The following is a 26,906-nucleotide window of genomic DNA, read 5'->3' as shown; positions in this document are numbered from 1 at the left end:
ATCGCTGATTGGCAAACTCAAAGAACGAATTACCCACAATGCTGTTTGATTTGTGCCAATGAAGGTTGCTTTTCTCATAACTTTTCCTGCTCTGCATACAAGCAGTAACAGAAAGCATATAAAAATTGTTTCATGATATTTAGTTAAACATATCAAAATAATCATTTAAATTACCATTAAAGTCACCTATTCTGCTGGTATCTTTGGGAAGCTAGTTATGACAAACTGAGGGGTCCTTCTTTGTGAAAAGTTAGCAAGTAACTTTCTTTTGTCATTTCCATTGGATTAAATCAATATCCTTCCACAAAACAGGTGCAACTTGTCTCCCTACTTTCCATTACATTATTCAGTATTGCTGTAGATACAATCTGAGGAAAATTTTACAAAAATGGTTTCTCCTCTCTCAATCAAGCATAATTTTCCAAATCATTTAAAATGGGAATAGAGAAGAATGGCATGCTTAAAATGTTTTAAGAATTTTTGAAACTAGTTAATGAATCTGTCTACACATGGGAAGCATTGTCCACATCCCCAAGGAATCTCCAATGGTACAAATCATGATGAATCATGGTATATCTCCAGTACTGTGTAGCATCACTAATTAAATTTTGAAATGGTATGGACTGGTGTCTAGCATATTGGTGCATCATCCATGCCTTCCCAAAACACATCCTGACATTTCTTGATTATTCAATAACTATAAATCATGGAAATGTTACCTCTACCAGTACCTATCTGCAATTTCCTGTACATTTTGTCTTTATTTTTAATTGGTAGACGACATAAACTTACCAAAAACAGCTTGTGTGGTTCTTTTGAAATTCACTTTGCTTGTTCCTGCAGTTGTTAACATTCAGACACTTAAAGGTATACTGTTACCTGTTCCAATTTTGCCACAGTTACCATGGAAAGAGAAAATCTAACCAATCACAGATTTTAAGCAGGTGGCTGCTTTATAAAAACAACACCCTAACATGGGCATTTTGAATACTGAGGAACGCCCCTTTGACCATATATGGGCATATTTAGATTACAGGTGACTGTATACCTTTAAACTTGCGAGTTGTGTAACAAAATTTGCTGTGTTGATTTTACGAAAGCTTAGCTTTTCAAACCTCAACAAAATAATCTGCAGAAAAGACTTTTTCTGATTGCTTGAAGTTTGAACTTTGGTTTTCAGATACCAAGCATTCCAAGAAATTTGCTGTATTTTGAAGCCTTTATAAAAAAAATTTTAAACAGAAGTGTTTATCGGGACAAAATCACATTTTTTAACATTTTTCCTGGAGTACAGTTTGCTTTTCGATCAGATTTAAGAAAGTTTGTAAAATTGTCTTGAATTCCAAAAAAGTCTTAAATAGTGTGTATTTATTTTTCAAACACTTATTCTTATTTATTTACTTATTTATTCTCTCAATGATATTCACATTTAAGGGGCGTCTCTTCTGTACATACTGTACATCGTTTTTTTTAATTTGAGGGTCCTCTTACAAATCTCAGATTGGGCAAAGGGTCTCTGTCAGTTTGCTACCAGCAAAGATCCAGGTTGCAACATGAATGGTCTGAGAGTTTGAAAAGCTTGAGGGAGCCGAAAAGTAACAGTGGGTCACAGGGCTTTCCAAAGCTGCCACTAGAGCTGTGAGTGCTCATCCACACTGCCTTGCCTTCTTCCCAGGCCCTGGTCGCACAGGCACTTTTGTCAGGAGTGTCAAAGGCGATACAGAAGGAACAGGACAAAAGAGCCTGAAACGAAGGCTTGGTGATAGTAAGTGTTGTGTGCAATAGCTAAGAAGTGATTAATTATGACTTGGACAGATGATTTGAAGATAACGAGTAAATGACTTGAACGAACTGCTGGGTCATGAGGGAATGGGGGGGGGGGGGGGGGGGGGGGCTCACTCTGTATCCCAACATAATAGATCTGTTAAGCACTAACACACTGGAGCTAATGTTAAGGCAAAGTTGTCTGTCTGCCCGCCTGTCAGGGACATATCTCAAGAACCGCTAATAAGATTGAAGCACAATTTGGCACACAGATATACTTTGAAAATTGTGAGATCTGATTAGTTTTTGGTGGTGTGGCTTGTATAATTAATTGATATTTGCATAATTAATGATTTCAGAAAAGAATTGCTTGGCTTTAAGTAATATTTTGATTGCAGATGCAATATAGTAGTTGGCACAACTGATTGGAGTTTAGCAAATTACTTATTTGCATAATTAACTAACTTCCTTATTAGGGATATATCTCTTATCTGGATTCAATCCACCAAAATTCACGAAACTTACTATGTGTAAATGATGTTACTATGATATAATATTAATGTGACTCATATGGCAATTTGACATAAAGAAATTACTAATTTGCATATTTAACAAACTTTCCAAATTAGGCATATATCTCTGGTGTATCTTGACTGAAGTTGACAAAACATGTACATTGAAGAGACCATGATATAACATCAATGAAAGTCATTAGCATTTTCACATCAGCAAATTACTAATTTACTATTTTGCGAAAACTTATAATTTGGCACATTTAACCGGAAGGACTTGACAAATTGATGAAATTTTATGAAGTATTTTGATGAAATGATGATATAGAAGAGGTGGATGATATTTTGCACTTTTGCATCAGCTAATTGGTAGTTTGCATATTTATGAACTTTTCCAATAAGGGTCATAAAACTGAAAGGGATTTGGCCAAAGTGGATAAAACTTACTAAGTATATGGATTTTACGATGATATAACAGAAGTGAGAAACATTTAACATTTTTTGTTACCTATGCAGTAGTTTAATATTTACAGAACTGTCCAAATTTGCTATGTTTAACTTGAAGGACTTGACCAGAATTGACGAAAGTGCTATGAATATTAGTGATACTATTGTATATGTAAAAGACATTTTGCATTTTCACATCAACTAATTGATAATGTTGCATATTTAAGGAGCTGTCATAGTTTGGCATAAAATCATATTAAACATGTATGTACATTGAAGATACTATGATATAACATTAATGAAAGTCATTTAGTCAAATCACACTATACTTATCGAATATTGCTTGTGATGTTGATCATGACAATTTTAATTAAGTGGTAATCTCTTGGCAATAATGTCTGACAATAGTGTCAATTAATAGACCACTGCAACATAAGTGAAATATGGAAACATTTTCAATTCATATCCTGTTTCATAATTAAGGTAAATGATGGGCAATGGAGATTCTGAATATAGTCTCTTCAGTCTTGCAAAAAACAAACACTTATAACACTTCTTATCATTACTTATATTTTGAGAATAAAACACTAAGATATAGAGAGTCAAATGTAAGAACTCTTCATCAAGTGACGAAGAAATTTGTCAGAATATGTCTGAGTACAACTATGTCAGGGTCAATCTACAAGACGTTTCCATTGCATGTTATCACTCAATTATTTTATTTTTACTATTTTCATGAAAAATAACAGGACTTTAAAAACTTTGTAGAAGAAGTTGATGGTAAGAAAGTGGAGGTTCCAGCATCTGAAATTTAGAAGGGTTGATTATTTGTTAGTCAGAAGTTAATGGCCCATCAGCCAAAAATGTTACATTTTTTTTGTGATTTCACTTTTGAAAGACCTGCTTTACTCATTTTATTAATAATCATGGACTGGAATATCTCCTGTTTTTGCCACTTTGTATGACATGGTGCATACCCACACTGGAATCCCAGTATTATGTGATCCATCAGACCACATAGCTCTGAATGTAATTAACTTGAATGTTGGCCGTTCTCTGTTTTCTTTGTGATTTGACAAGTTTATGTACTGTTGGAATCCATGAGAATTTACAAGCCCAATAAGTCCCACATGAATCTTGTTGAAATTCTCTGAAACTGAAAGACTATTTTGTTTCATGCGTAAGTGTTCAAAGAAAATCTGAGAAAATTGGAAGACATTTTGTTGTCTGAAAAATTACAAGAGATGTAACTTCTGGGCCTTTAAAAAGCCTTGCACTACCATCCTTACTGTGTTCGTGTTTCTTTCCTAGCAGCTTGATAATCTCTAATAAGATTTTCCAAGTCAGATAAATATGGATTAACTCTTCCGGCTATTTCCAGATTGATTTCAACAAGCTTGAAAACGTATTCATCATTTCTCATTCCGGTAGGCCCGATGGACTCTGATATAATTTTTGCAGTGTCTTCAATCCTTTCCGGGCCAATGTACTGCACAGCACGCACACTATCACTGGTTACTATATTATAAATATGAACTTCAAATGGCTGTTTTGTTTCTTGTTTTGGATAAAACATCGTTGGGACTGGTTCAAAAAGTTCTCGCTTGAAAAGCTGATCCAGAACGTCTTGTGCTCTGTCTTCTTTTATTTTATATGCAACACCAAAAACTTCACTCTGAAAAAGATAATTTATATAAACTTGTCAGGTAAAGGCTGAATTATGTTACTGGTATCATTGAGAAACTGAACACTGATGCAAAGTTATAAGGGGCCGTTGATAATAAAAGCTGACATACGACAAACATAATTCTTTCGTTTAGGGGGAGGGGGTAAAAGCTCATTTCGTTTTGTGCGCGTCAAAATCGCATAAGGATTTTTGTCTATTGTTTTTGAAGTGCGACTTTGCAGTGAGAACGCAATACTACCTTTGCATTCATCGAGAACAGAATGACCACAAAATACGGAGACAGAAAAGACTATGAAAAGACATGTGTGAAATAAAAACCTGTATGCTTTTTCAACGTGAAACATGTACGTGAAACATTTTCCTATGTGTGAAATACATTAAAATGTTCTGTGTCTTAAAAAGTGACTCTTAAAAAGTGACATGCGTACAGTGGAGGTTTATTAATCAATGTGCACTTCTGGTATTTTTTCATGGGCTTGTGGATCAGAGAGGTATGGGTAGGTTTGTCAGAAACGGCATCATAATACGAAATTGATTTCCCATAAGAACTTTCGTTTTGAGGGAGGAGGGAGGGGGTTTCAAGTAAAACGAAGGAATTACGTTTCTTGTGAGTCAGCTTTTATTATCAACGGCCCTTAAGGTGACTCTGACATTATGAACATATCATGCAATACATTGAAAAGGGAAGCTTTTAGAGCCCAACCTTCAGAACCCAACATTCAATAAAATTTTCTATAATTTGACCACACTTACTTCAATGTTGTTCACAAGTGAGGTGCACATCACTGATCTCATTAAGTACTTTTTAGCTGTTCATGAGAAGTTTCTTTATAGAACTGAATGAGAGGTAAAAAGTGGGCATGTACGTACTCGTATTTATCAGCAATATATGACAAAAACAATCCATGGTATATCGTGGTCAGTCAATATATTTATTCATGCAAACAGCAGCAAGTAACAATGCAGTCAATGATCAATTTTTAAACATTTTCATTGCATCAATGAAGCACTTTTTGGTCTTTTCAAAATGAACAGGTTTATCAACACTACCAAAATTGTAAGAAATTGGTAAAAACCCTTGTGAGGATGGTACTTTTTGGTTAATCAGTCTTCCATTTGCAAATGGCATTGTAAATTATGGTTATCTTGAAAACACTCTGCATTTCATCAACACAGCAAAAATGTTAAAAAATGATCATTAGCCTAATTTCGATTCTCTATTTGAATGAATAAAATGGAATATTGACTGGTTGCAACCTACGCTAGATTAAAAACACCATGAATTACATGTAGCTTCTACCTGCAAGTAATGTCATTATAGAATTGAAAATGGCTTTAATTTGAAGTCAGTTTTATTTACCTCTACATTATCTTCTACCAACATGGCAACACGTCCCGGCTTTGTTGTGAGAAAAAACAAATAAAGGAAATATTGGTGAATCGGAGTAATGGTGCACTTCTTAACAAGCAAATTTGCTTTGGTCAAATTTGTACATTTGGATTAAAAATTACCCTGTAAGGCAGTTGTTAATGCTAGGGTGAACTGGCGGATATTTGTTGTGCCTATTCAGCTATTCAAGCTATTAGCCATTTTTAGCCACTATACGCCATTTTAGCTGGCTATTAGCAAGCTATCAGTGGTGACTTCTGAGAAGGGATGGCTAATTGAGCTATTCAAGCTATTAGCAGTTTTTAACTGCCATTAGCTGTTTTAAATCAGCTATTAGCTGGCTACCAGCTAACCAATTGTGACTTCTGAAAAGGTCTGACAACTATACCACAAAGGGAGTTACAAGTTTGACGTTTGCCATTGAAAGCCCCTTTCCCTACTGTCTGTGCTTTTATAGGTGTATACATAGAAGATTTCTCATACATATACTGAATAAGTATATTGTAAAACCAAGAGAGTAGTATTGAGCTCTATGCAGGAATTGTTTTCATTCATCTAGGTGTCAGTTTATACAAACCGTGGCATATGGCATTTCTTCTGCATTGTGAGGAGTTCGTTCATGAAAAAATTTTGTTGCTAAAAACGAAATGATCAGGAGAAACTTGTGATTGGTAGAACCGAGAAAATTATATAAAGTCAACCAGCTTGTAAGTGAATGGTAGAGTAGTTATAGTCAGTTATTCTCTGTTTGCTGATATTTCTGTTTGAAAAAGTTTTCTGTGATACATGTGAGTGTGAGAAGGACTGTGTGAGGGCCTTCACTCAGTGGAGATGTCTGTCAATGGCTGATCACAAAAAACTGTTTATAGAAGACAATTACAGCAACTGACAAGTATTTACATAGGATGTTACACACTCATAATTAATGATGATAAATAATCAAAGGTCAAATAAGTGTTTATCAGGGTTGAAGTCTGTATTAAGTAAATGATGTGTTAAAATATGGGTATAGAACCATGAAAGTAATATCAAATGTCAAGTTGCTTTACATAACTGTGAACAATATTTTTCCCAATATAAAACCAACAATATCTGTGCATTTATAGACGTTGATAATTGATATACACTTTGCTACCTGTTGCATATGTTTTTGTCTCATGTCTTCATCAATTTTTATTGTTCAAGGTGTTTATGTAGGATACCACTGCATCTTCTATGCTTGTGAAGCTTGTGGATATGTGTATATATTTAAAAGAATCGGTGTATTCATCGATGATTTCTATTCAGGGAAATATCATATGGACAATCAAAGATTTGGCTGTAAAATCTGCTACTGTTAAAAGTGACCCTCCTCCCAAGATAGGTTAAAAAGTGACCCTACCCCTTGGACAGTTTTCTAAAAAGTGTCCCGCCCCTAATACCCCCCCCCCCAACTACAGAAGGCTCCCTAACTTCGAGTGGAAAATGGAAGCACAGTTGCAAGACTGCTTGCGGAAACCCTTGGTCACAGTTGATGTGTGGAGGGACTGTGGTAAATAAGAAGAATCATAATAGGTGCCGCATTGCAAGAGTAATCACATTGCAAGACTTTTCCAGTTAGAAAAAGAGTGTAGTTTCCGAAAGTTCGTAAGCAAATGTTGAAAAGAAGACAAGAAAAAAAGTACTAGCTGTGATATCGCAGTGCAGTGCTTGTGGCGACTAGCGACTGTCGAATGCACTCGGGTCAAGGGTCACACCACAGTAAGGTACTGTGGTGGTGATGAGTGAACCTTGACCCGAGTGTGTTCGACAGACGCCACTAGCACCGCTGCTCGCTGCGATATCACAGCTACCACAGTTCGTATTGCTGTAAACCCTCGTAGCTGAATAGCTGCTAAATATCTCTCAGTCGGCCGTTTTGGTGATCAAACTGTACAATAGCTAAATAGCTAAGTGTCGAGGCTATAAACTCTCGATCATACAGCTGAACAGCAGCTAAATATCTCAAAGTTGGCTATTTTGTGGCAAGCCAACAATCCCACACCTTTGTGACCAAAACATACTGCACCTGAACACACATTGTAAGAGGCGGACCATTTAAATACCCGGGGGAGGGGGGAGGGTCCTGGAAGATTATTTGAGAGGTTGCATTTTTTTCCATACCTGATCCACTATTCAATTTTTTTTTTCACTCTCCAACTAGTAACTTTATTCAAATTTCTCACACTCCTCATTTTGATACTTTTTTCTCCCAACAACAAATGTACAGTCCTCTACTGCGTGCGGAGTAAAATGTTGCACATTAGATAATCAGTTGGAGCACAATACTTGTACATATTACCATTTACCATCTAACTATTAACATGTGGGAAAACAAAACAATTCGAGTGACTGATGAAGGAACCGCACCTTGGTTCCGAAACACTGTTCAGACGAATCACTCTAACATATAACCAGTTCTCCCAGGGACCCAGATCACTTGACCAGGGTCAAAGAACTATCAATTCACCAGTGTCTCGCCATGTTTCACCATACCATAAAACCATCGATTCAATACACAGCTTCATTAACAAAGGTAGAAAACAATGTGTGAAGTTGCCCTCAATTTCCGTTATATATAAGTTGAAAAAGCCAAAAGTTGCAACATGTACTGACCACAATTATACCATTGGGATCGAGCTATATGAGGAAGACATTAAAATCTAAATATAGCACTCCCCAAATGTATTTGGCCAAAGAACCATTGAGTATCTGAGTCTTCAATTTGTGCCTGAAAAGAAAAAAAATGTGTTCCAGATAGTAACTTTTGATGGATTTTTTCTTTCATCTTAGTGAGCCATCTTTTTTTTCCTAAGACCCCTCTGGCTGACTTTTTTTTCATTGATATTCGCTGGGAATATTTTTTTTGAAAATTTTCCAGATCCCCCCGGATATCAAATGGTCCACCCCTAATTTGAAAACATTGCCCACCAGCTGCAATAAATTGCAGTCGTGCGGCTCAGTGGGCCTTTGTTGTGCGGCTTGGTAGGGCCATGGACGTAGCCCTGCGTACCGTTCTGTGTGTTCCCGGCGTTATGCGGCCTCCCACATATGGTTGGAGGTCGTATAACGCCGGTAACACACAGCCTTGCCATGCAGAGCCAGGTACGCAGGGCTAGCCATGAAGGTAGAATGGTATTGGTAGGGCATCGTGCGAGCCACACGACAGAGGCCCAAGCCTCACGACCAAGCCCACCAAGGCTACAATTATTGCAGCTAATTTGACCACAAGCCAGCCTACCTTTTCAGGAGTACCCCTAAATAAGACACTTTCTTGCCAGAAGCGAATGCTGAAACCTTTGACGCAACCAACGACTTTTTCTTCGAAAGGAAAGTCTGGTCTCCACAACAATGATCCATATCCGAACACCCACATTACATTGGATACGGTACGCGATTCAAGTTTAGTTTGTGTCGACTCTGGCGGTCGTCAGCTAAGTTGTCTAGCAGAGGAAAGTATATTTGCTCAAGTTGATCACACAACTGCATGCACCCGCACCCGCCCCTGATGGTACCTCCGCTCATCGGCTCGGGCAACTTCCGGTACGAAGTTCAATGTGGACAGTTTTACAGTAATAATGGCCCGAGCGCGGAGGGACGAATGGAGATAATTTATGCAAAGAAATTAATTAAGAAATGAGATAAGTGTAGTTTGTTAGTATGGATGTATATATGTAAGACATGCTAGGTGTAATGGGTGCACACTCTTTCTTTCATTCCAGCAGACAATGCATTGTGCTTTATAGCCATAGGTTAGCTGGGATACCAGGTGCTAATTAGAATGGAGATAATTTATGCAAAGAAATTAATTAGTAAATGATGTGTTTGTGTTGATACATGTACAAAGAACCTTGTACGTTTGATTGATGTCCACATGACTTCAAAATACTAGGAGGAAAATGGCTTGAAAGTTTGGCTGCTAGCTTCCACACCATAGTTTGGCTGCTGGGTTTTGGCTGCTAGCTTCAGCCGAGTGATCGATGAACATTAGGGTAGATCATTGGGATTTTTTTTTTTTTTTTTTTTTGGGGGGGGGGGCCCTTCAAGGTTGCCTTTGTATGGAGATTTGACATAATTTTACTCGTACCACAGTCCCTCTATCCACTGTGCTCGTACTAACTTCTTGAAAGGCTGGTAACTTATTTGCTTTGCCTCACCGTACAAATGGATTTTTCCACTTACCAAGTTTTCAAATTATCATTGTTGCCATATTTGCATGATGATGGACTCAGTCTGGCTCATCAACAGAATTCATTCAAAATGTGATCATTGTCCACGTCCTATAATCATTTGCTGGTTATTGTTTGAAGTTTAATACACCTATCAATGTTTTCCACAGGAAGGTGAGTGCGGGCCTTTGTCATCCCCCAAACCATATCTAATTCCCCACCCACAGGCTACAAAAGTATGTAAAATACCCAAGGGCTGGGGAAAATTGAGTCCATGTAGATAATTTACGACTTGAAATTAGTCAGAATTAATTTTTAATTACCATTTTGCGACTTGTCAAATCCTCCCAACACTCGCCTGGCATATCATTGCAATCCCTCATTTCACCCAAAGAAAACAAATTGATAGGATATATAACATGAATGTCCACTCAGTAACTTTTTTTCTCTGTCAAAAATTGTGATCTGTACCATTATTTTTTAAGTTTGAGAATATAATCATTGAGGTGAGTGAAAATGAAACACCTGCAAAAGGGTCTTATGCATTGTTATTATTGATAAAGAAATGCAGTCATGCTGTTGACGTCATCATACATACTGGTAAATAGTACAACATTTATAGCCATATAAAAGAGATATTTGGTATTCTGATAAAATTGCCCCGTTTAGTTTCACCACCAAACCCTAGCAAAATTGTCAGATTTTTCACTGATTTTTGTTATGGTCATTTTACATTAGACAAGCATCTAAGCACATCGGTTTCATTCAATTTATTCACTTTGTACTGAAATAAGTACACAGCTGATAATGAGGTATTTGATTCCAGGGCAGAAATAGCAACAACTTCGGACACTTTTCAGTACTTTGAGTCGTTGTCTTGTACTAGGACACCATCCAGAAACAGTTTGCTTCATAGGTTACAGTTGTTTTACATCAATATATATCAATGTACATCAATGATTGTCGGGAAAAAGGCCAAATAAAATTTCACTGAAATACCAAATGAAAACAGTGGAAAAGTATTTGAGGCTATTGTGTGGCATTTCAAAAAATATTTTCAGATCTAAATAAAGAAGTGGTGCGTGAATCAGAAGAATAATTCATTTATTCCATCAGGCCTAATAAAGTTGCATTGAACATGGTAGTATGACAGAATATTTCTGGATTCAAATAAACTTTACTGCGCAAGAGTGCGCTGTTTGATTACCTTCTTAGGACGAACGAGATCCATCTATATGATGACAAATAAGCATAAAATTCTAAATATCAGAAAATTTGTAATATTAAGGCTAAAAAAGAATTTCAATTTATTCTGATCATGGCTAGCACTATTTGAGACCTACCTGTCATGTCTTTTTTTCCCTATGTTCCGAAACAAAAAAGGTAAACATACTATAAATAATTCAAAATATTGTAACATTAAATTAAAATCACGTATGAGACTGCTTCCTATTCATAACTATTGAATGCTACGACAGGACAGCTTCATTTTTCAGAAAACTAAGTAGGAAATGAAATACCGGTATCTAAAATGTTGGTAATGTAAATTTTATGGTAATTTTCATAGCTTGATCGGGGCATGCATAAAATAGCACATATCAAATTCAAAAACTATCAGACCAGTAAGCAGTAGGTGACAAAATGATGACTGACCAAAAATGTTGTTGATAAAAGAAATCTAAACTGTAACTGTCATTTCATACAGGGTCAAGAAATTCACATCACTGAATCACTTGACGAACTGTATGGACCAAAAATAAATTTCTTTTTTCTTAGCCCAGTACAATCTTTTGACAGTTTCAGTATATCAAAGATAACTCACCAGCTCGTGGTCATCTTGAGTTTTCTGTGTGAGAACTAACCATACCACAGGGAGCTTGTGGTGGATAAAGAAACTGGATTGACAAATTCTGTACTGACAACAATTTTATTTTCTGAAAGTATTGTACATAATTAAAATAGTGAAATATAGTCAAATTAATTATGTCAAAATCTGTGAATGTCATTTTGTTAATTTCTAAATACAGCATGTCATGCTAGACACATCAAAGCTCTCTGTTGTTGTCATAGAAACATGTTGGTAGTATGACATCACACTGGTGTTATCAATATCTATTCATGAGAGGGTTCCATTCTCTACTTCCAGATGTAAGTTGAAAACATTTCAAAAGAAACTGTCGATCACTGTTCTGAATTCACCAGTCACTAAAGATCACTTTCCTGACTACAGTAGCAAGCTTCACTGCTTTCTTTTGCCCTTTTTCTGTTGAAAATGTACCTTCTTTTTCAGATTTGGTTTCTTTGCTGTCAGTGTGCTACCTTTGTTTTTCTGGAAACCTTTCTTTGGACCTTTTGATGCTTTTTCTTCCTTGAATTTTTGTTTCTTGGGTTTTGTATTTTCACTACTTTTCATCTTCCTTTTCAGAGATGGTCTTGTTGATTTGACAGGAAAAAATTCTAAAAATAACCAAAACGGACAAAAATTTGCAACAAGCTGTGAAAAGATACAAACTAAATGTTTATGTGATTAAAAATTCTGACCATTGCGATAGTAACTTGTCTACAGTCAAGTAATGTCAATGTCACTTCTTTCCATTATCTTGACATCAGAAGTTACATTAACAGAAAGGTGGTGTTAGGGAAGATGACATTTCAAGTTTTACCTGAAAGATGATTTCAATCACATTACTTTATATAAATCTCAGCAAAACATGCAACATAAAACAGACACATTTTTTTCCCAAAAAAATTGTCTCATTGCGAGAACAGCGCTTACGTAGATGAATTCTCAGATATATGTTGCAATCGACGTCACAGAGGGCAGTTTAAACTGTTCTCTTGTACGTTATATATTAATCTATGAAAGTTTAAGCAATGTTTGCTGGAAGGATACCTCATAATCAGACTACAAGCAAGAATTGCAATGGAAGGCAATAAATTCTTGGAGCGTTCACAGTAAATCAAGAGAAAATTTACAACCTGGCATACAGGGCTCGAAATTAGCGGTAGTCCCGCGTCCACAGACTACCAACTTTTCCCTTGGGCTACCAAAACCCATGAAATGGTAGCCCACACGGACTACCAAAGCCTGAGATATGAAATTACTTAGTGGAAGAAATAATGTTGATCGCTGTTAGATGAGCGACGCTCATACGGTCAACCCAGCTGGACACAGAAAGGCCAAACTATGACTTTATTATGCAAAGTAAAAGGCAACAGTGCAGTTGAATTGTTGCGACAAACTTTCAATAAAATATCATTATCTGAACTGATGTACTTGGATGACAGGCTCGGGAAATGATGGCCAATAAAATTCATTTTCATAGTTATTTAATCACAATTAAACACAAAATTATTCAACCAGTAAAGAAAAAGCTGTCGGGCCATCCACAAATTACGCTTTCCGAAGTGTACGAGATCATCCCATGATAGTGTACTATGGTGGAGAAATATAGCCAAATAAATTGCCACGAAAGTATTAGGAACATGACTGTACCAATTTGTTATACTGAAATTCATAGCCAATCTATCTTTAGCCATGTTATGTTTACACGTGCTGAGTAAAAATTCGTTGTCATGGCGAACATCAAAATTTGTGTATAAGCTATGCGTATGTGTGAATTGGTCGTCAAACTTTGAGGCGTCACCGTTATCTACTACACATGCTATACCGTTCTCCTAAGGCTATGATCTGCAGGTATTGATGTCAAATGACTAGAAAATTCACTTCCTGGACAGAATCATGCAAAATGAATCTTTCTTTGTCTAGATATAAATAAAATATCCTTTACAAAAAAAGGCATGCATGGGCTACCAGACTTTGTCACTGGGCTACCAACTTAAGAAAATGGTAGCCCAATGGGACTACCTGGGAAAAAAGTTAATTTCGAGCCCTGTGATATGAATGAATGTCTACCTGGATCCGGTTCTTCTCCAACTTCTTTGCGATACCAGTCTGCATCTTCTAAGTCATCATTGCTTGACTCATCCATCACTTTGGAATCTTTTAAAGAAATATGGCCAAAAATATACCATTTTACCACATGCAGGACCACAGACAGTGTTATCAGAGTGATGAGAAAATAATCATGTGAGGGACAATTCACTAAAAACTTAAATATTTCATTTGATTCAATTTTTATTTGTACACTCAACAAATTTCTGACCAACCTGCTGCTGGTTGCTCTACTTCACTATCTTCATCTTCTTCTTTCTCTTTTTTTTTCATTCCAGCCAAAGACTTTTTCCTGCAAAAAATTGTAAGTGAAACACAAGTAATGGCTACATGTTCTAACATTGTTACAAAACATTCACCAATCAAGTACTCTGAACATAAACTACAGCCTACTTCCACTTGGTGTTTTCATCATATGAATATCATAAATTTATTGTATTTTAATCCAAAGAATAACAATTTATAGTGGCATCTTAAAACGATTCCTTTTAAAATTCAACATCAAGAAAGGTGAGTAAATGTACCCTATGAACAAGAATCTCCACAAGGTTTACAAACATTGTCGGATTTTGCAAAATGGACAGCTATCAGGTAAAATTCTGGATAATGGTGAAACTGAAGAAAAAAGTTCAAGACTACGGATAATTGAATTACAATGTTGCATACTTTTGTTTGTCTCTTGCCAGTTTCTTCTTTTCCACGTTCTGCTCTTGTTGTTTCCTTCTGTTCTCTTTAAGTTTTCTGTCGACAAAAAATGAAATTGAATCATGATCGGTAAGGCCATCTTGAATAACAATCTTGACATTGACTCATTTTTCTTCTGTCCCCTTCTTTTCATCACTTTCTTACATTTTAAATACTTTGTAAATACTTTACATTAGCAAGGTACACTGAGAGTTGGAATATTTTCATACATCATCCATTCAGTAATCACTTGACTTACTGAATACAAAAATATTTAATAAACGAAAATACAGTGTAGCAGGCTGATTTGTCAACAAGAAACTAGAAACTTGCACTTTTGAAGACAACTCATTTATTTCATTTCCATTGCATATACTTCATACCTTTTCTTTGCTTTTCTCTTCTTGATTTCTGCGATCTCTTCATCCGTCTTTTGAACTGTAAATATTCAAATGCATATTTCATATGATTATCACTTCAGTCTAGTGATATAAACACTGAAATTAACATTTTCCTGCTATTAAAAATATACACACAACAGCAAAAATAGTCTTCCATGATCACTCCTACATTTAAAAATAAAACTTCATTTAACTTGGAGTCTGTTCAGAACTTTAGATTTTCTGAACTTCTCTTGAACCATGAAATCAGCACAAATCCAGTGATACCATTCAGCGAGGTTCATGTGTCGATCATGTCCAGATGAAATGGCACAATAATTGTGCTATGCAGATAAGAAAGGTCAGTGAAATTGATCTAAATGTTATCACACTTGTGTAATTGGTTTGTAAAGTTGTTCCAAAACTTGCCTCAGAAGTTGCACTGACTTGTTTTAACTGCGGTGAAAATCATAGAGCTTTTATGGACCCATAATAAACACACACCAGGGAGTACACTTTGAAGTGCACTTCACATACACAGAATCATATTACATTCCTTATGCCGGTATACTGCCTCTCTGAGTTACATTGTATCACAGCTGAGTCAGAGTCTAGTTGTCATTGGACTATTGTTGCCTTTGCATTGTATGAAGTTCGTTGGCAAAAAAAAAATTGCTGTGCATTGGTTTAATGAGTAACCTTTCCCTGGAATTTGAAACTTAACAGATTAGAAAGTATTTGAAATTTTAATGGATAAGTATAGAAACCAAGAGTTGTTTGCACAGAGATCACAGTTGTTGAATGCAACCACAGGACAGATATCTCACAGGTACATTATGAACTTTATGTCAGAAATTAATGAATACATGCATACATGTTTGTTGTTGTCATCAAATGAGTGTCACCAAATCTGGGATTATTGTCCGTAGTGGCTTTTTCCATCACTTACTATGGGTACAATAATTTGGGTACACAGGACAAAACCAGTCTATGTCAAAGAATAAAAACACAGTGACTGGGAAATTTGCCCATTCTGCAATGATTCAGTGTTTAAAAGGGTCAATGAAGTCCTATCACTGTTTCAAAGATGTAAATTTTACTTACTGAATTCATGATATATAACTTCACCATCCCAGAGTCCTTCCTCTATTTTCAACAACTGTAAAGTCATTCTTGGACCAATCTGTATGTAAGTTACAAAAGGTAAACAATATTAAACCCAATGTTGTCATAAATGATGCACACTAATCCACGTCATGGATACATGGTGTCTGGTGGGTATATCAACTGTTCTTGTTTCAACTGAAAAATCCTAAGAACTTAAAATACTGAAAGTACATCTGTATCATTTCCTTATCTACTTCAATGTATCTGACATTTAAAAAACTTCTTTTTAAAAGTTTATTACTTCCTTCAGAACTTTGGCCCATCACTCTGACCCTCTTGACCTCCACCTTTAACCTTTTGAGTGCTGTAATTTTTCCAACCAAAATTTTAGTGCAACATTTTACCAATTTTTTATCAATTTTCTGTAATTTTTGATAATTTTGGACCAAATGGACATCCCATTTCATTAGCTACAGTTTTTTTATAAAAGTTTTAGCAAAATCCGAAAAAAAAATTACTGGGGTATACTTTTAAAGGTGACAAAAATTGACTTTGGCGCTCAAAGGGTTTAAACTACCTTTATCAGCCTTATCCCTCCTAATCATACCATCACATTTTGACAACTCCACTCAATGGTTCACTCCATTTCTTCAAATAGCGCCCTCTATCAGTGAAATACTTTTCTAAATCCATCTACACAACTATCAGAACCATACTCCTCTGCAATTCTTACCTCTATCAATCTGACGGCACTTTGATGTGCAGCAATGTTTCCTCTGCTTTTCACAGTCTGTGGCAGTGTCACTTCATTGTGAGGTCCATCTTGCTCTGCTTCACTCTCTGATAAATACCCTGGACTGAATTCAAATGTAAGGAGTCAGCTGATTGGAGGATTTAGATTCTGATAAATACCCTGGACTGAATTCAAATGTAAGGAGTCAGCTGATTGGAGGATTTAGATTCTGATAAATACCCTGGACTGAATTCAAATGTAAAGAGGCAGTTGATTGGAGACTGTCTGTGATACATACCATGGACTGAATTCAAAATAGAGATGTTGGAAGATTTGATTGAAGGATTAAATAGGAGTTTAAGATTGCCAATTAGAGGATTTTTATCTCTGAAAAATATCCTTGACTGATTTCATACATTTGGATTAGAATAGAACTTTAAGATCACTAAGATAAGTTTTGATGCTTATAAATACCGTGGACTGTTCAGTGTTGTAATATCATTTTGAGAAGACTGCTAACTGTAGAATGGAGCAATATTCATGTGATTGAAGTCCATGCAGGTGAAAGTGTTTAAATTTCAAAAAGTTAAGATTTGAAAAACATACCAACATATTTTGCATTATGAATATATGTGTATTTCACCTATCATGATACATGCAAATTAAAATAATGATAGCACCATTTCCGGATATATCGTATGCATGGAGTGAAAAACAAAGAAATCACACTCACTTCAGCAAATATTCACTGACATCATGGTATCTGCCCATATTTGGAATTTTGGTCTGGATCAGTTTCTTGACACCCCTACTCATACCAACTGGTACAATCTTGATTGAGCTGTGATGGGGAGTAATGAAACAGTTACATGGAAAAGTTACATCACAAGGGTTTCTATCACAACTGCCTGTATGTGGTTTGGTTACATTTATTCAAGTTTATTCTTATGATCAATTTACCATACCTTCTGGTATATGCTACTTTCCTGATTTACTCAGGTTTTCTCCATCATCACCTTCAAAATGATATAATGTCAACAAAAAATGTAAATGTATCATCAAAATATGTTGATATCATCAATAACGTTATTGTAGAAACTTACTAGTGTCTGAAATCAATGAGATTTGTTTCAGGGTCAAAGTTGAACAGGACGCATCGTCTGATATCATTTAGCTGAATCTATAAGTCAACAGAACAAAAACATTGAAATGAAATACAGTTGACCAAGAAAATATTCAGGGATGTCTTCAATACAGGGTGCATTTTACTACATTGACAGTGATCAGAAATACTTTATTTCATAATCTATTCATATGCCTATAATAATACAAAAGAATACATTTTCATAGCAAAAGAAATGCAACAATGTAACTATTTCTTCAAGGACTGAGAAGAGAAATGAATAAATGTCTTACTTTATTGACATTGATCGAAGGGAACATGTTCTGAAACATGGTTGACATGAGTTTGAAATGAAGTCCCTCTCTGGCAAAGTTGTTGAGTACCAATAGTGGATGATTTTCAAACTGTTGTGCGTACATACTGTGACGTTTTAATGATGATATCACATCTTTACTCAAACAGTACTGAAAGAAAAAAAAAAATTTGTAAAATTTGTTGAAAACAGCAGGGATTGCATTGAGTCAAAAGTTTACTTCCAAACTCCATACTTTTTGTACATGATAGGCTCCATCTCTCATAAAAATATAAATGCTGGAATTTTCTATCTTGTATTGCTCATCACATGGACTTGGCCTTCAGCAAATTGCTGATACAATATCAGGCAATACTGTTCCGGTCTAGGAAACACTGCACTTTGGTCGACTAAATTATCAAAACATTATCGATTCAGTGTGATTGTATGATGAATGTGCATAAATTTCACATTGACCATTTAGTTATCATATCAACATTTGATATCTTTGACTATTAACAGAAAGTAGCCTATCGGTAATGTTATGATGAGATAATTGTACGAATTACAAAACAACCTGTGCTTTCATCTTGAAAGTTAGACTTATTGAGACTCAAATTTGACTCCTTTAGACTTCAATTTGACTCATCATGCAAAGTAGGGTAGTTTAAAGAAAGAATGGTCTTTTCAGTTCTCTCTTTCATTTGAATATCACAAAATAAAAGAGTTCATCCAGGGAATTATGGCAACTTTGTGCCAAATGATTTGAAATACTCACTGATTTTATTCTGAATGTCAGAGTAGGTCCTCTGGGTAATCTGGATACTTTCTGAAATGAATTCACATCATTTGAAAAATAATTAAGTTACAGTAAACCATTCCTGTCTTTGGAAAAAGTAACACTTCATTTCACATTTGAGTGAATTTTTTACTGTTGATGGAAGAAAAACAGTTACCACACTTCTTTTCGGTGTGTAGCCTCTTTAAACAGTTTTTCAGTACTGAGAGTATTTCTCTTGAAGTTGAGAGGCTATTTATACAGTGGTTTGTGTTGAACTGTTGGCAATACAGAACTAGACATACTGTCTAAATTGAGTTCCCAACACTGTCAGGTGTACGTATCGTCTATTGGTAATGTCTTACAGACTTGATATTTGGAGTGTAGATACATAATGGGTAAACGCCTCGTATTTTTATTTCGTTTTTGTGATTTCATTATGCTGCAAATTAGATGACAAAATGTCATTTTTGGTCCAAAAATCCGTTTCTCTAAAACCACAAATCCAATTCATTTGAAACTTGGCATGGAGGATAACAAAAAAATCTGCTAAAGTTGAAACATTTGTCTAGAAGGAGGTCAGACGTAGTCAAAACAACACCACCAGATTTGTACTAATAACCCATAAAATGATACTTTCTAAGTGGTATGTAGATATCATGGCCTGAATGATAATTATGCCTGACAGTGATGGAAACTCTTCAATTTAGACAGTATGTCTAGTTTACATATTGCCAACAGTTCAATGCATACTGCTGTATTGGTTAAATATACAAATGGGTGATTAGTTTTCAGGGCTCGAAATTAACTTTTTTCCCTGGTAGTCCCATCGGGCTACCATTTTCTGAAGTTGGTAGCCCAGTGACAAAGTCTGGTAGCCCATGCATGAATGAAGAGTTTTTTTTGTAAAGTATTTGAGTTTTTTATTTATATCTAGACAATGAAAGATTTATTTTGCATGATTCTATCCAGGAAGTAAATTTTCTAGTCATTTGACATCAATACTTGCAGATCATAGCCTGGAAGAACAGTATAGCATGTATAGTGGACAACGGTGACGCCTCAAAGTTTAACGACCTATTCACTCATACGCAGAGCCTACATGTCAATTTTGATATTTTCCATGACTGTCACAACGACGTTTCTCTCAGCACTAGACTCTCCACAGTCGCTATGCCTTGTTTTGTGCGCGCCCACGATGGGCCTGCATTCGAAGACTACGCTATGCAGCTGAGAGCACGCGCTGCCAGACACAGCGACTATCCGTTTTTGCAAGGGTATGAATATTCATAAGGGTAGTGACCTCAAAAGAAACACCTATCTAGGAGAGAATAGCTGGTAGACCTATATACGTGGTATGTTTTTATTTTTCATTTTTCATTTTATTGGCTACGCTACTTGTCATTTTTGTTTTGATTAACGGGTGTGTAGGGTTCTATAAAGTACCCGGATCAGGCAGAAATCCGACCGGTCGCTTGCAAGAGCGTCCGGACCATGGGATTCGCGTAGCGTCTCTGAAGGGCGCGAGTGTTCCAACAGGTGAGAACGCGAATCGCAGGGTCTCTGCCAGACTAACTCAGCACGTGTAAAGATAACATGGCTAAAAATAGATTGACTATGAATTTTAGGATGACAACTTGGTACAGTCATGTTCCTAATACTTTCGTGGCAGTTTTGGCTATATTTCTCCACCATAGTAAAATATCATGGAATGATCTCGTACACTTCGGAAAGCGTAATTTGTGGATAGCCCGACAGCTTTTTCTTTGCAGTTTGAATAATTTTGTGTTTAAATGTGATTGATACATTGTGATTAAATAAGTATGAAAATGAATTTTTATAAGCCATCATTTCCCAAGCCAGGGCATGAGATTTAAAAAGTGCTGGTGAGCTGAAAATCACTCTCCTAAAATTATCTGCGGGAGTGTTACGAGAGTGATAAAACTACTCCCCTGAAATGCATAGGGAGAGTGAAGCAAATAAAAAGAATTATGAAATCGTTAATTGTGTCTTGTGCATTCTACTTAAGAATATATGTGTTTGTTATATTTGTTTGCTATAGGAACTTAAGATAAGTATTATTATAGTAAGAACCAGTATCGGCAATACAGTCCTGATCACTGGACAAGTCACAAAATACAGACAACTTACTGTGCTATGATATAACACTATCGATGTAGCACTCTGTAATTAACATTATATATAACCACCTCTGAGCTAATTACAATCTACGATGACAATTTTCTGTTGACAAAATTTTTTCTTTTTATCTCTTCAGAAGTTTTACATACTCAGTTTTACTTCACAATTTTCTCTTGTTGCAATCCTCTCAGAACGTCTACTTTTGAAGTTCGATATCGCGATGCTCTTTTGTTTGCAAGGCTGGTTTTCGCCCGAGTGCTCATGGGTTGAATGAAAATAACAATGGCGGCGGATATACGAACGCTTCCCTCGCATATATAGAGATAAGTAGGCTAATTGCGTAAGTTTATAAGCGCGGCTGAGCACATCGTGTACCTAGGCGAAGTGGGTGTGCTCGAAAACGAAGATCAGTGCAAGTTTTGGATTCAAAATCGGCTGTTTTCGGCGGAGAAACTGCGTGCCGTATTTCTGAGGAGGTTTTCATAGTTCGCATATGATGAGGGCGGCGATCGTGCATCAACGTCTTCAAATATTTCTCCAAACTGCATAGTCAATTCTTGTCGAAATCTCTGTGCTCTTAATTCATCGAGAACACGGTTCTTCCTAATTATGCAGTCAGCCAAACACTTTTCAAGAAAATGAGTACGAACAAATGAGGGAGGATCGCAAAATTCGTGTTGAATGAATTGCCTGTATGATCTATGGGAGCGCCTGCTCCGGTCAGATGCCAGGCTTATGTTCAATATAGTCGTGGTTGCGTACTCTGTACAGACATCGCATATAAAGCAACACAATTTGATGAGTTTTACTAGCCACGGCCACGCCTAATCCCTTGTAGGGACCGTGTGTTTTCGGAACGCGAATGCATATATACATGTATAGCAAAGCTTAGAAATAGAAGACACGGTATGGGCACACGTGTACGCATGGCCTTTGTTTCTCTTGTTCATATGTTCGCTACAATTTAATTAATTTTTACAGAAAAGAAGCTGAAGTCTGCAGGCTGTACCCTGTCATTCCGATGATGAACACGTGCTCAGACGCCAGTTTTTTTGCAGTGCATTCATCCTGTGAACATGTCGCAGTCCTATCCAAGTTGCCACGCGAGCGGAAAATCGTTCGCGTGGATTTTGATTTGCGCGAGCGCTAGGCGAGCGGAGCGATCGCTCGCCTCAAATCTCATGCCCTGCCAAGCCTGTCATTCAAGTACATCAGTTCAGATAATATTCTATTGAAAGTTTGTCGCTACAAATTCGACAGCACTGTCGCCTTTAAATTTGCATAACAAAGTCATAGTCTTCCCTTTCTGCGTCCAGCTAGCTGGGTTGACTGTATGAGCGTCAGTCATCTCACAGTGATCAACATCATGTCGCTCACTAAGTAATTTCATGTCCCAGGCTTTGGTAGTCCGTGTGGGCTACCATTTCATGGGTTTTGGTAGCCCTAGGGAAAAGTTGGTAGTCTGTTCAAGCGGGACTACCGCTAATTTCAAGCCCTGGTTTAGGTTAGATAGGGTACAATGCTCATATTGTTCTAGCTTCAACCCTGGTAAAACTTCACTGAGTAGACTACAAGACTCATATGTGGGCACTACAGCACCTCTGATCCATGGTGTAGGGTTAGGAATCATGGAGCACTTTAACACAGCTGAATCTTTCTAGCTATTTTTTGATGTAACTCTTGATTTTTGTAACTCCATATGTCATACACCAGGTAATACCAGATAACAAAGGATGTATTACACCATCAAAACAGTTTAGCATGAACTACACTGTCCCTTCAAATTGTCATTAGAATCATAATTTACGGAAAAAATGAAAGTTCAGTGACATGACAACTTACAAAATTTATTCCGGTCTCTGACCTTGTAAATGCCAAGATATGGGTCACCCCTAGAGGGCCTGCTACACTTAGAAAATCCTTCAGAACATTCTTCCTATGAACCTGCAAAAAAACAAAATTTTGCAGGTGAACAGAATGTCATGACTCAATATACGGTGTGTAATAAAATAAGTAAATTCGTCTTCAGATTTCTAAGTGTCAGTTGCACCTATAGACTGAAAGACCGTCTCTTGGGGGCGCTCTCTACGCTCCCCCCTCTCTCACAGTAGACTGAAAGATCTGTTGCTCGAGAGCATTCTTTCTTAGTAAAAGGGGGAAGCATAGAGACTGCCCTCGAACGACAGATCTTTCAGTCTAGTGAATCTAAAGATCAGTAACAATTAAAAAGTGCACTGAGATGGTTAAAGGGATATAGTCGTCGGAACTACGCCTGTGCGAGATTCTTGTTTACAAACAATGTATTTCGTGCACGATATCAAGATGCACCTCGTCATTATAGCTGTAACATTTAAATTATACGATGATAGATTATGACAGACATGTTTTAACTGTCATCAATCACCATTGTGCCTTGGATGCATTGTTGCCAATGGTCGTATGGATCCCATACGACCTTTAAGCGCAGTTCCAACGACTATATCCCGTTAACTATTCAATCAGAAATCTCAGCGACATTCATTTCAAACTTGACATGGTTCTTGACATGATTTTCCGTGATTTTTTCATTTCTGCCACTTTAGAAAAGGTCAGGAAATGTAAAATTATATTTGTGCATAACAAATTGACCATTGTTACAATGTGGTATGGTTACCATACATGTCAATATCATTCACATTGCGTAAACTTGCTTTATAACTACTCCATTGGCATGCTGAATGGAGGCTTCTTAGTTTTGTAATAGTACTCCTTCTGGCGAATGTGCAAACTATTACTTGTCCAAAGGATAAGCCAGCTTGCCCCATAATGCGTAGTTTTCATATGAAAAAGGTACGGTTTATGCCTGTCAATAAAGTAAGTGTAGATCATGATACTTAATTATTGTACATGTCTGAGTGCTATGTTCAATTTTCAATCACTATTCACCTGCATTAAGTCAGCCCTAATTGTGATCAACGTTACATGTACATTGCATGTACAATAAATGCTGGACAGAACAAACGTGGTAAAAATGTTTTTCAGCAGAAAAGTTTTGACTTACAGATACTACACACAACATTAAAAGTTCCATAGAGTGTAGCCAAATATCATGGGAAGATTATTATAATGAGGTAACACTTACTCTAAGGTTTGATGCTGTGTAGGGTTCCATAACTTTTCTCATATCCACCACAAGTTGTCTGATATTGCTTCCAACTAATCCACGGTGAACTACAAATGAGTGAGGAGCCCTGTTGATTTGACTGTGCTCTAAGATCTTGTTGCTTGTGACTTTCAGAGTTTTCTTTGCCTTACTCTGGTGAACAAATTGAAAATGAGGACATAGAGAGTTAACATCACGTCTCACCTTTTCTAACAACGGTTTTCCACTCTTTGTTTTGTCAATAATTATTTGTTGTTTCGATGTACAAGTACTCCAGTACCACTCAAAAAACTTAAAATGAGTTGTCTTAGAGGTTCCATTATTGCAAAATTATGCATATATGATGCATAATTATTCTGAAATACACAAAAAATTGATGTCTGCATAATTCAGTATGCACTGACAATTATGTCAGAGATGTTCCCATTTTGGCCCAACCTTCCAGTTACATCATATGTCAGATAGTTCATTCTATTCAACATCATCATCATTGTCAGAAGAAATAGTGCCTTGCTTTGAAAATGATGATAGTGGTGATGATGATGATGATGTAGCCCTGCGTACGATGCTGTGTGTTCTGCTACAGCTGGTGAGCGGGGCGATTAGCGGTAGCGGAACACACAGCATCGTACGCAGGGCTAATGATGATGATGATGATGAGACCATTATTATATTAGTGACACCTTACTCAGTTTCAAAAATCTACTGGTTGCAAGGCAATACAAATATTTGATGCAATGAGTTGGAATAATTGATTTGTAAATATACAATGTACACATGAAATCCATCGTGTTCAGTAAGTACGGCCTTCTTTGGCACTTGGGGCCACCGTCACTTTTGGGTGAAGGCATAGTCGCTTGGTGGGCTGTTCAGCTTTGGGACTATTCACCCCATAGACGAGTGTACAGAAGCAAGAAACAACCCAAGTCTGGAAACAGAATGGCTATAAAAACCACGCCATGTCACATTCCGTGTCTGATTTAACTGTGAAAATTAGCAAGTTCATCTATCATGTAACCGTCGATCGTTCCCTATCACTCTCAAAATTCATACCTGGTACTTAATTTGCTTCAAAAACGCTCGTTTCGTGTGATTTTCGGCCGAATTTGACAGACATGTCACTAACACATAAGCGTGAGCAACATTCCGGTCATCTCACAGTGGACGTTGGGCACCTCCACTTTACAGACGTTAGCGCCGCGTACCCATGAGGGGTGACTGGAAGGTTGTTCATGCCTTATGTTTTGGCGACGTGTCTTCTGAACTCGGCCGAAAATCACACGAAAATTCATACCTGATACTTCATCTGCTTACAAAATGCTCATTTCATGTGATTTTCGGCGGAGTTCGAGAGACACCTGGCCAAAACATAAGCGTGAGCAACATTCCAGTCATCCCTCATGGGTAGGCGGCGCTAACGTCAGTAAAGTGGAGGTACACAAGAGGTGACCGGAATGTTGCTCACCCCCAGGTTTTGGCGAGGTGTCCGTCGAATTCGGCCGAAAATCACACGAAACGAGCGTTTTTGAATCAGATAAAGTATCAGGTATGAAATTTTAGAATGATAGGGAACGATCGATGGTTGCATGATAGATGAACTTGCTAATTTTCACAGTGAAATCGGACACGGAATGTGACATGGCGTGGTTTTTATAGCCATTCTGTTTCCAGACTTGGGTTGTTTCTCGCTTCTGTACACTCGTCTATGGGGCGAATAGTCCCACAGCTGAATAGTCCACCAAGGGACTGTGGTGAAGGGACGTGTGGTGGGGTATACCATTGTATTTCTATTGCTCATGATAGAGTTTGTGTTGCTCATATTAACTGAAGCAGAATTTGGCAACCTCATTTGAGTTGTTACAGTATGCATCGTTATCTACTTTTTAGTGAACGGCTCTTGAAGTTGAGGGACCGTGGCCTACGCTACGGGTCCTACTACTTAAGTCTGGAACTTTAAAGAGGATCACTATCAGAACACAGTGACCGTCAATACTAACCTTTCCCTTTCCTTTACGAGCCATGGTCTTTGGATCCTTCACTGTCCGTAGAACAGTACGACAGTAAGTTAAGAGATGGGTAAAACTCTGTGTCCGATCGCTACAATTCTATCAAGATGATTGAATACGAAGTTTACATCCTTTGAACACGACCGGTCACCACACGTGTTCACATATGTTTGTGACATTGCAACCGGAAGCAGTTACTTCGTTCAGCGCCACCTTGCAACAGATTAATAAAATCTTTCGTCTATATGAGGGCGCTGTCGACGGCCGAGGCAGCTCAACCTTATGGAAATTTATTTGGAGAGGTAAACGAGAAGTTATAAAAAGGGGTATTTTCATTCAAAGATATGATGACTGTGGCAAAAAAGTTGTCGACATTGAAGAAAAAATTAATGCACTCCAATTAAAGTGGCTTATGAAACTATTTGAGAAAAATCCAGATAAGGGGACCCCTAAATGGGCCAGCTTATCAAAATATTTTATAGCGAGTTATGACAATAAACTTAATAGTGATTATCACTACCTCCATCTCAATTTCAAAGTCAACAACAAACGAACCCCAATGGTGTATGGGGATATG

The 26,906-nt window shown here is 37.0% G+C and overlaps 2 protein-coding genes across 2 annotated transcripts; both read right to left on the bottom strand.

Annotated features, from left to right (window-relative positions):
- Nucleotides 1–1,285: 1,285 nt before the first annotated feature.
- Nucleotides 1,286–9,341, bottom strand: LOC139152607 (putative glutathione-specific gamma-glutamylcyclotransferase 2). The gene is made up of 3 exons (XM_070725845.1): nucleotides 9,060–9,341; nucleotides 5,771–5,809; nucleotides 1,286–4,398 (listed from the first exon to the last, which is right to left on the bottom strand). The coding sequence occupies exons 1-3, from the start codon at nucleotides 9,192–9,194 to the stop codon at nucleotides 4,009–4,011; spliced, it is 564 nt and encodes a 187-aa protein (XP_070581946.1). The 5' UTR covers nucleotides 9,195–9,341; the 3' UTR covers nucleotides 1,286–4,008.
- A 2,554-nt stretch (nucleotides 9,342–11,895) lies between these two features.
- On the bottom strand, nucleotides 11,896–26,521 carry LOC139152606 (suppressor of SWI4 1 homolog). The gene is made up of 14 exons (XM_070725844.1): nucleotides 26,321–26,521; nucleotides 24,303–24,476; nucleotides 23,024–23,125; nucleotides 19,040–19,090; nucleotides 18,263–18,433; nucleotides 17,950–18,026; nucleotides 17,580–17,687; nucleotides 16,847–16,970; nucleotides 16,111–16,189; nucleotides 15,010–15,064; nucleotides 14,609–14,683; nucleotides 14,158–14,234; nucleotides 13,904–13,990; nucleotides 11,896–12,444 (listed from the first exon to the last, which is right to left on the bottom strand). Exons 1-14 carry the CDS (start codon nucleotides 26,342–26,344, stop codon nucleotides 12,227–12,229), a joined length of 1,422 nt encoding a protein of 473 aa, XP_070581945.1. The 5' UTR covers nucleotides 26,345–26,521; the 3' UTR covers nucleotides 11,896–12,226.
- Between the last annotated feature and the right edge of the window lie 385 nt (nucleotides 26,522–26,906).

Source organism: Ptychodera flava, chromosome 16, assembly GCF_041260155.1.
Source record: "Ptychodera flava strain L36383 chromosome 16, AS_Pfla_20210202, whole genome shotgun sequence".
Classification (NCBI taxonomy): domain Eukaryota; kingdom Metazoa; phylum Hemichordata; class Enteropneusta; family Ptychoderidae; genus Ptychodera; species Ptychodera flava.
Note: the sequence above shows the minus strand (reverse complement) of the source record. Positions and strands in the feature narration are given on the sequence as shown.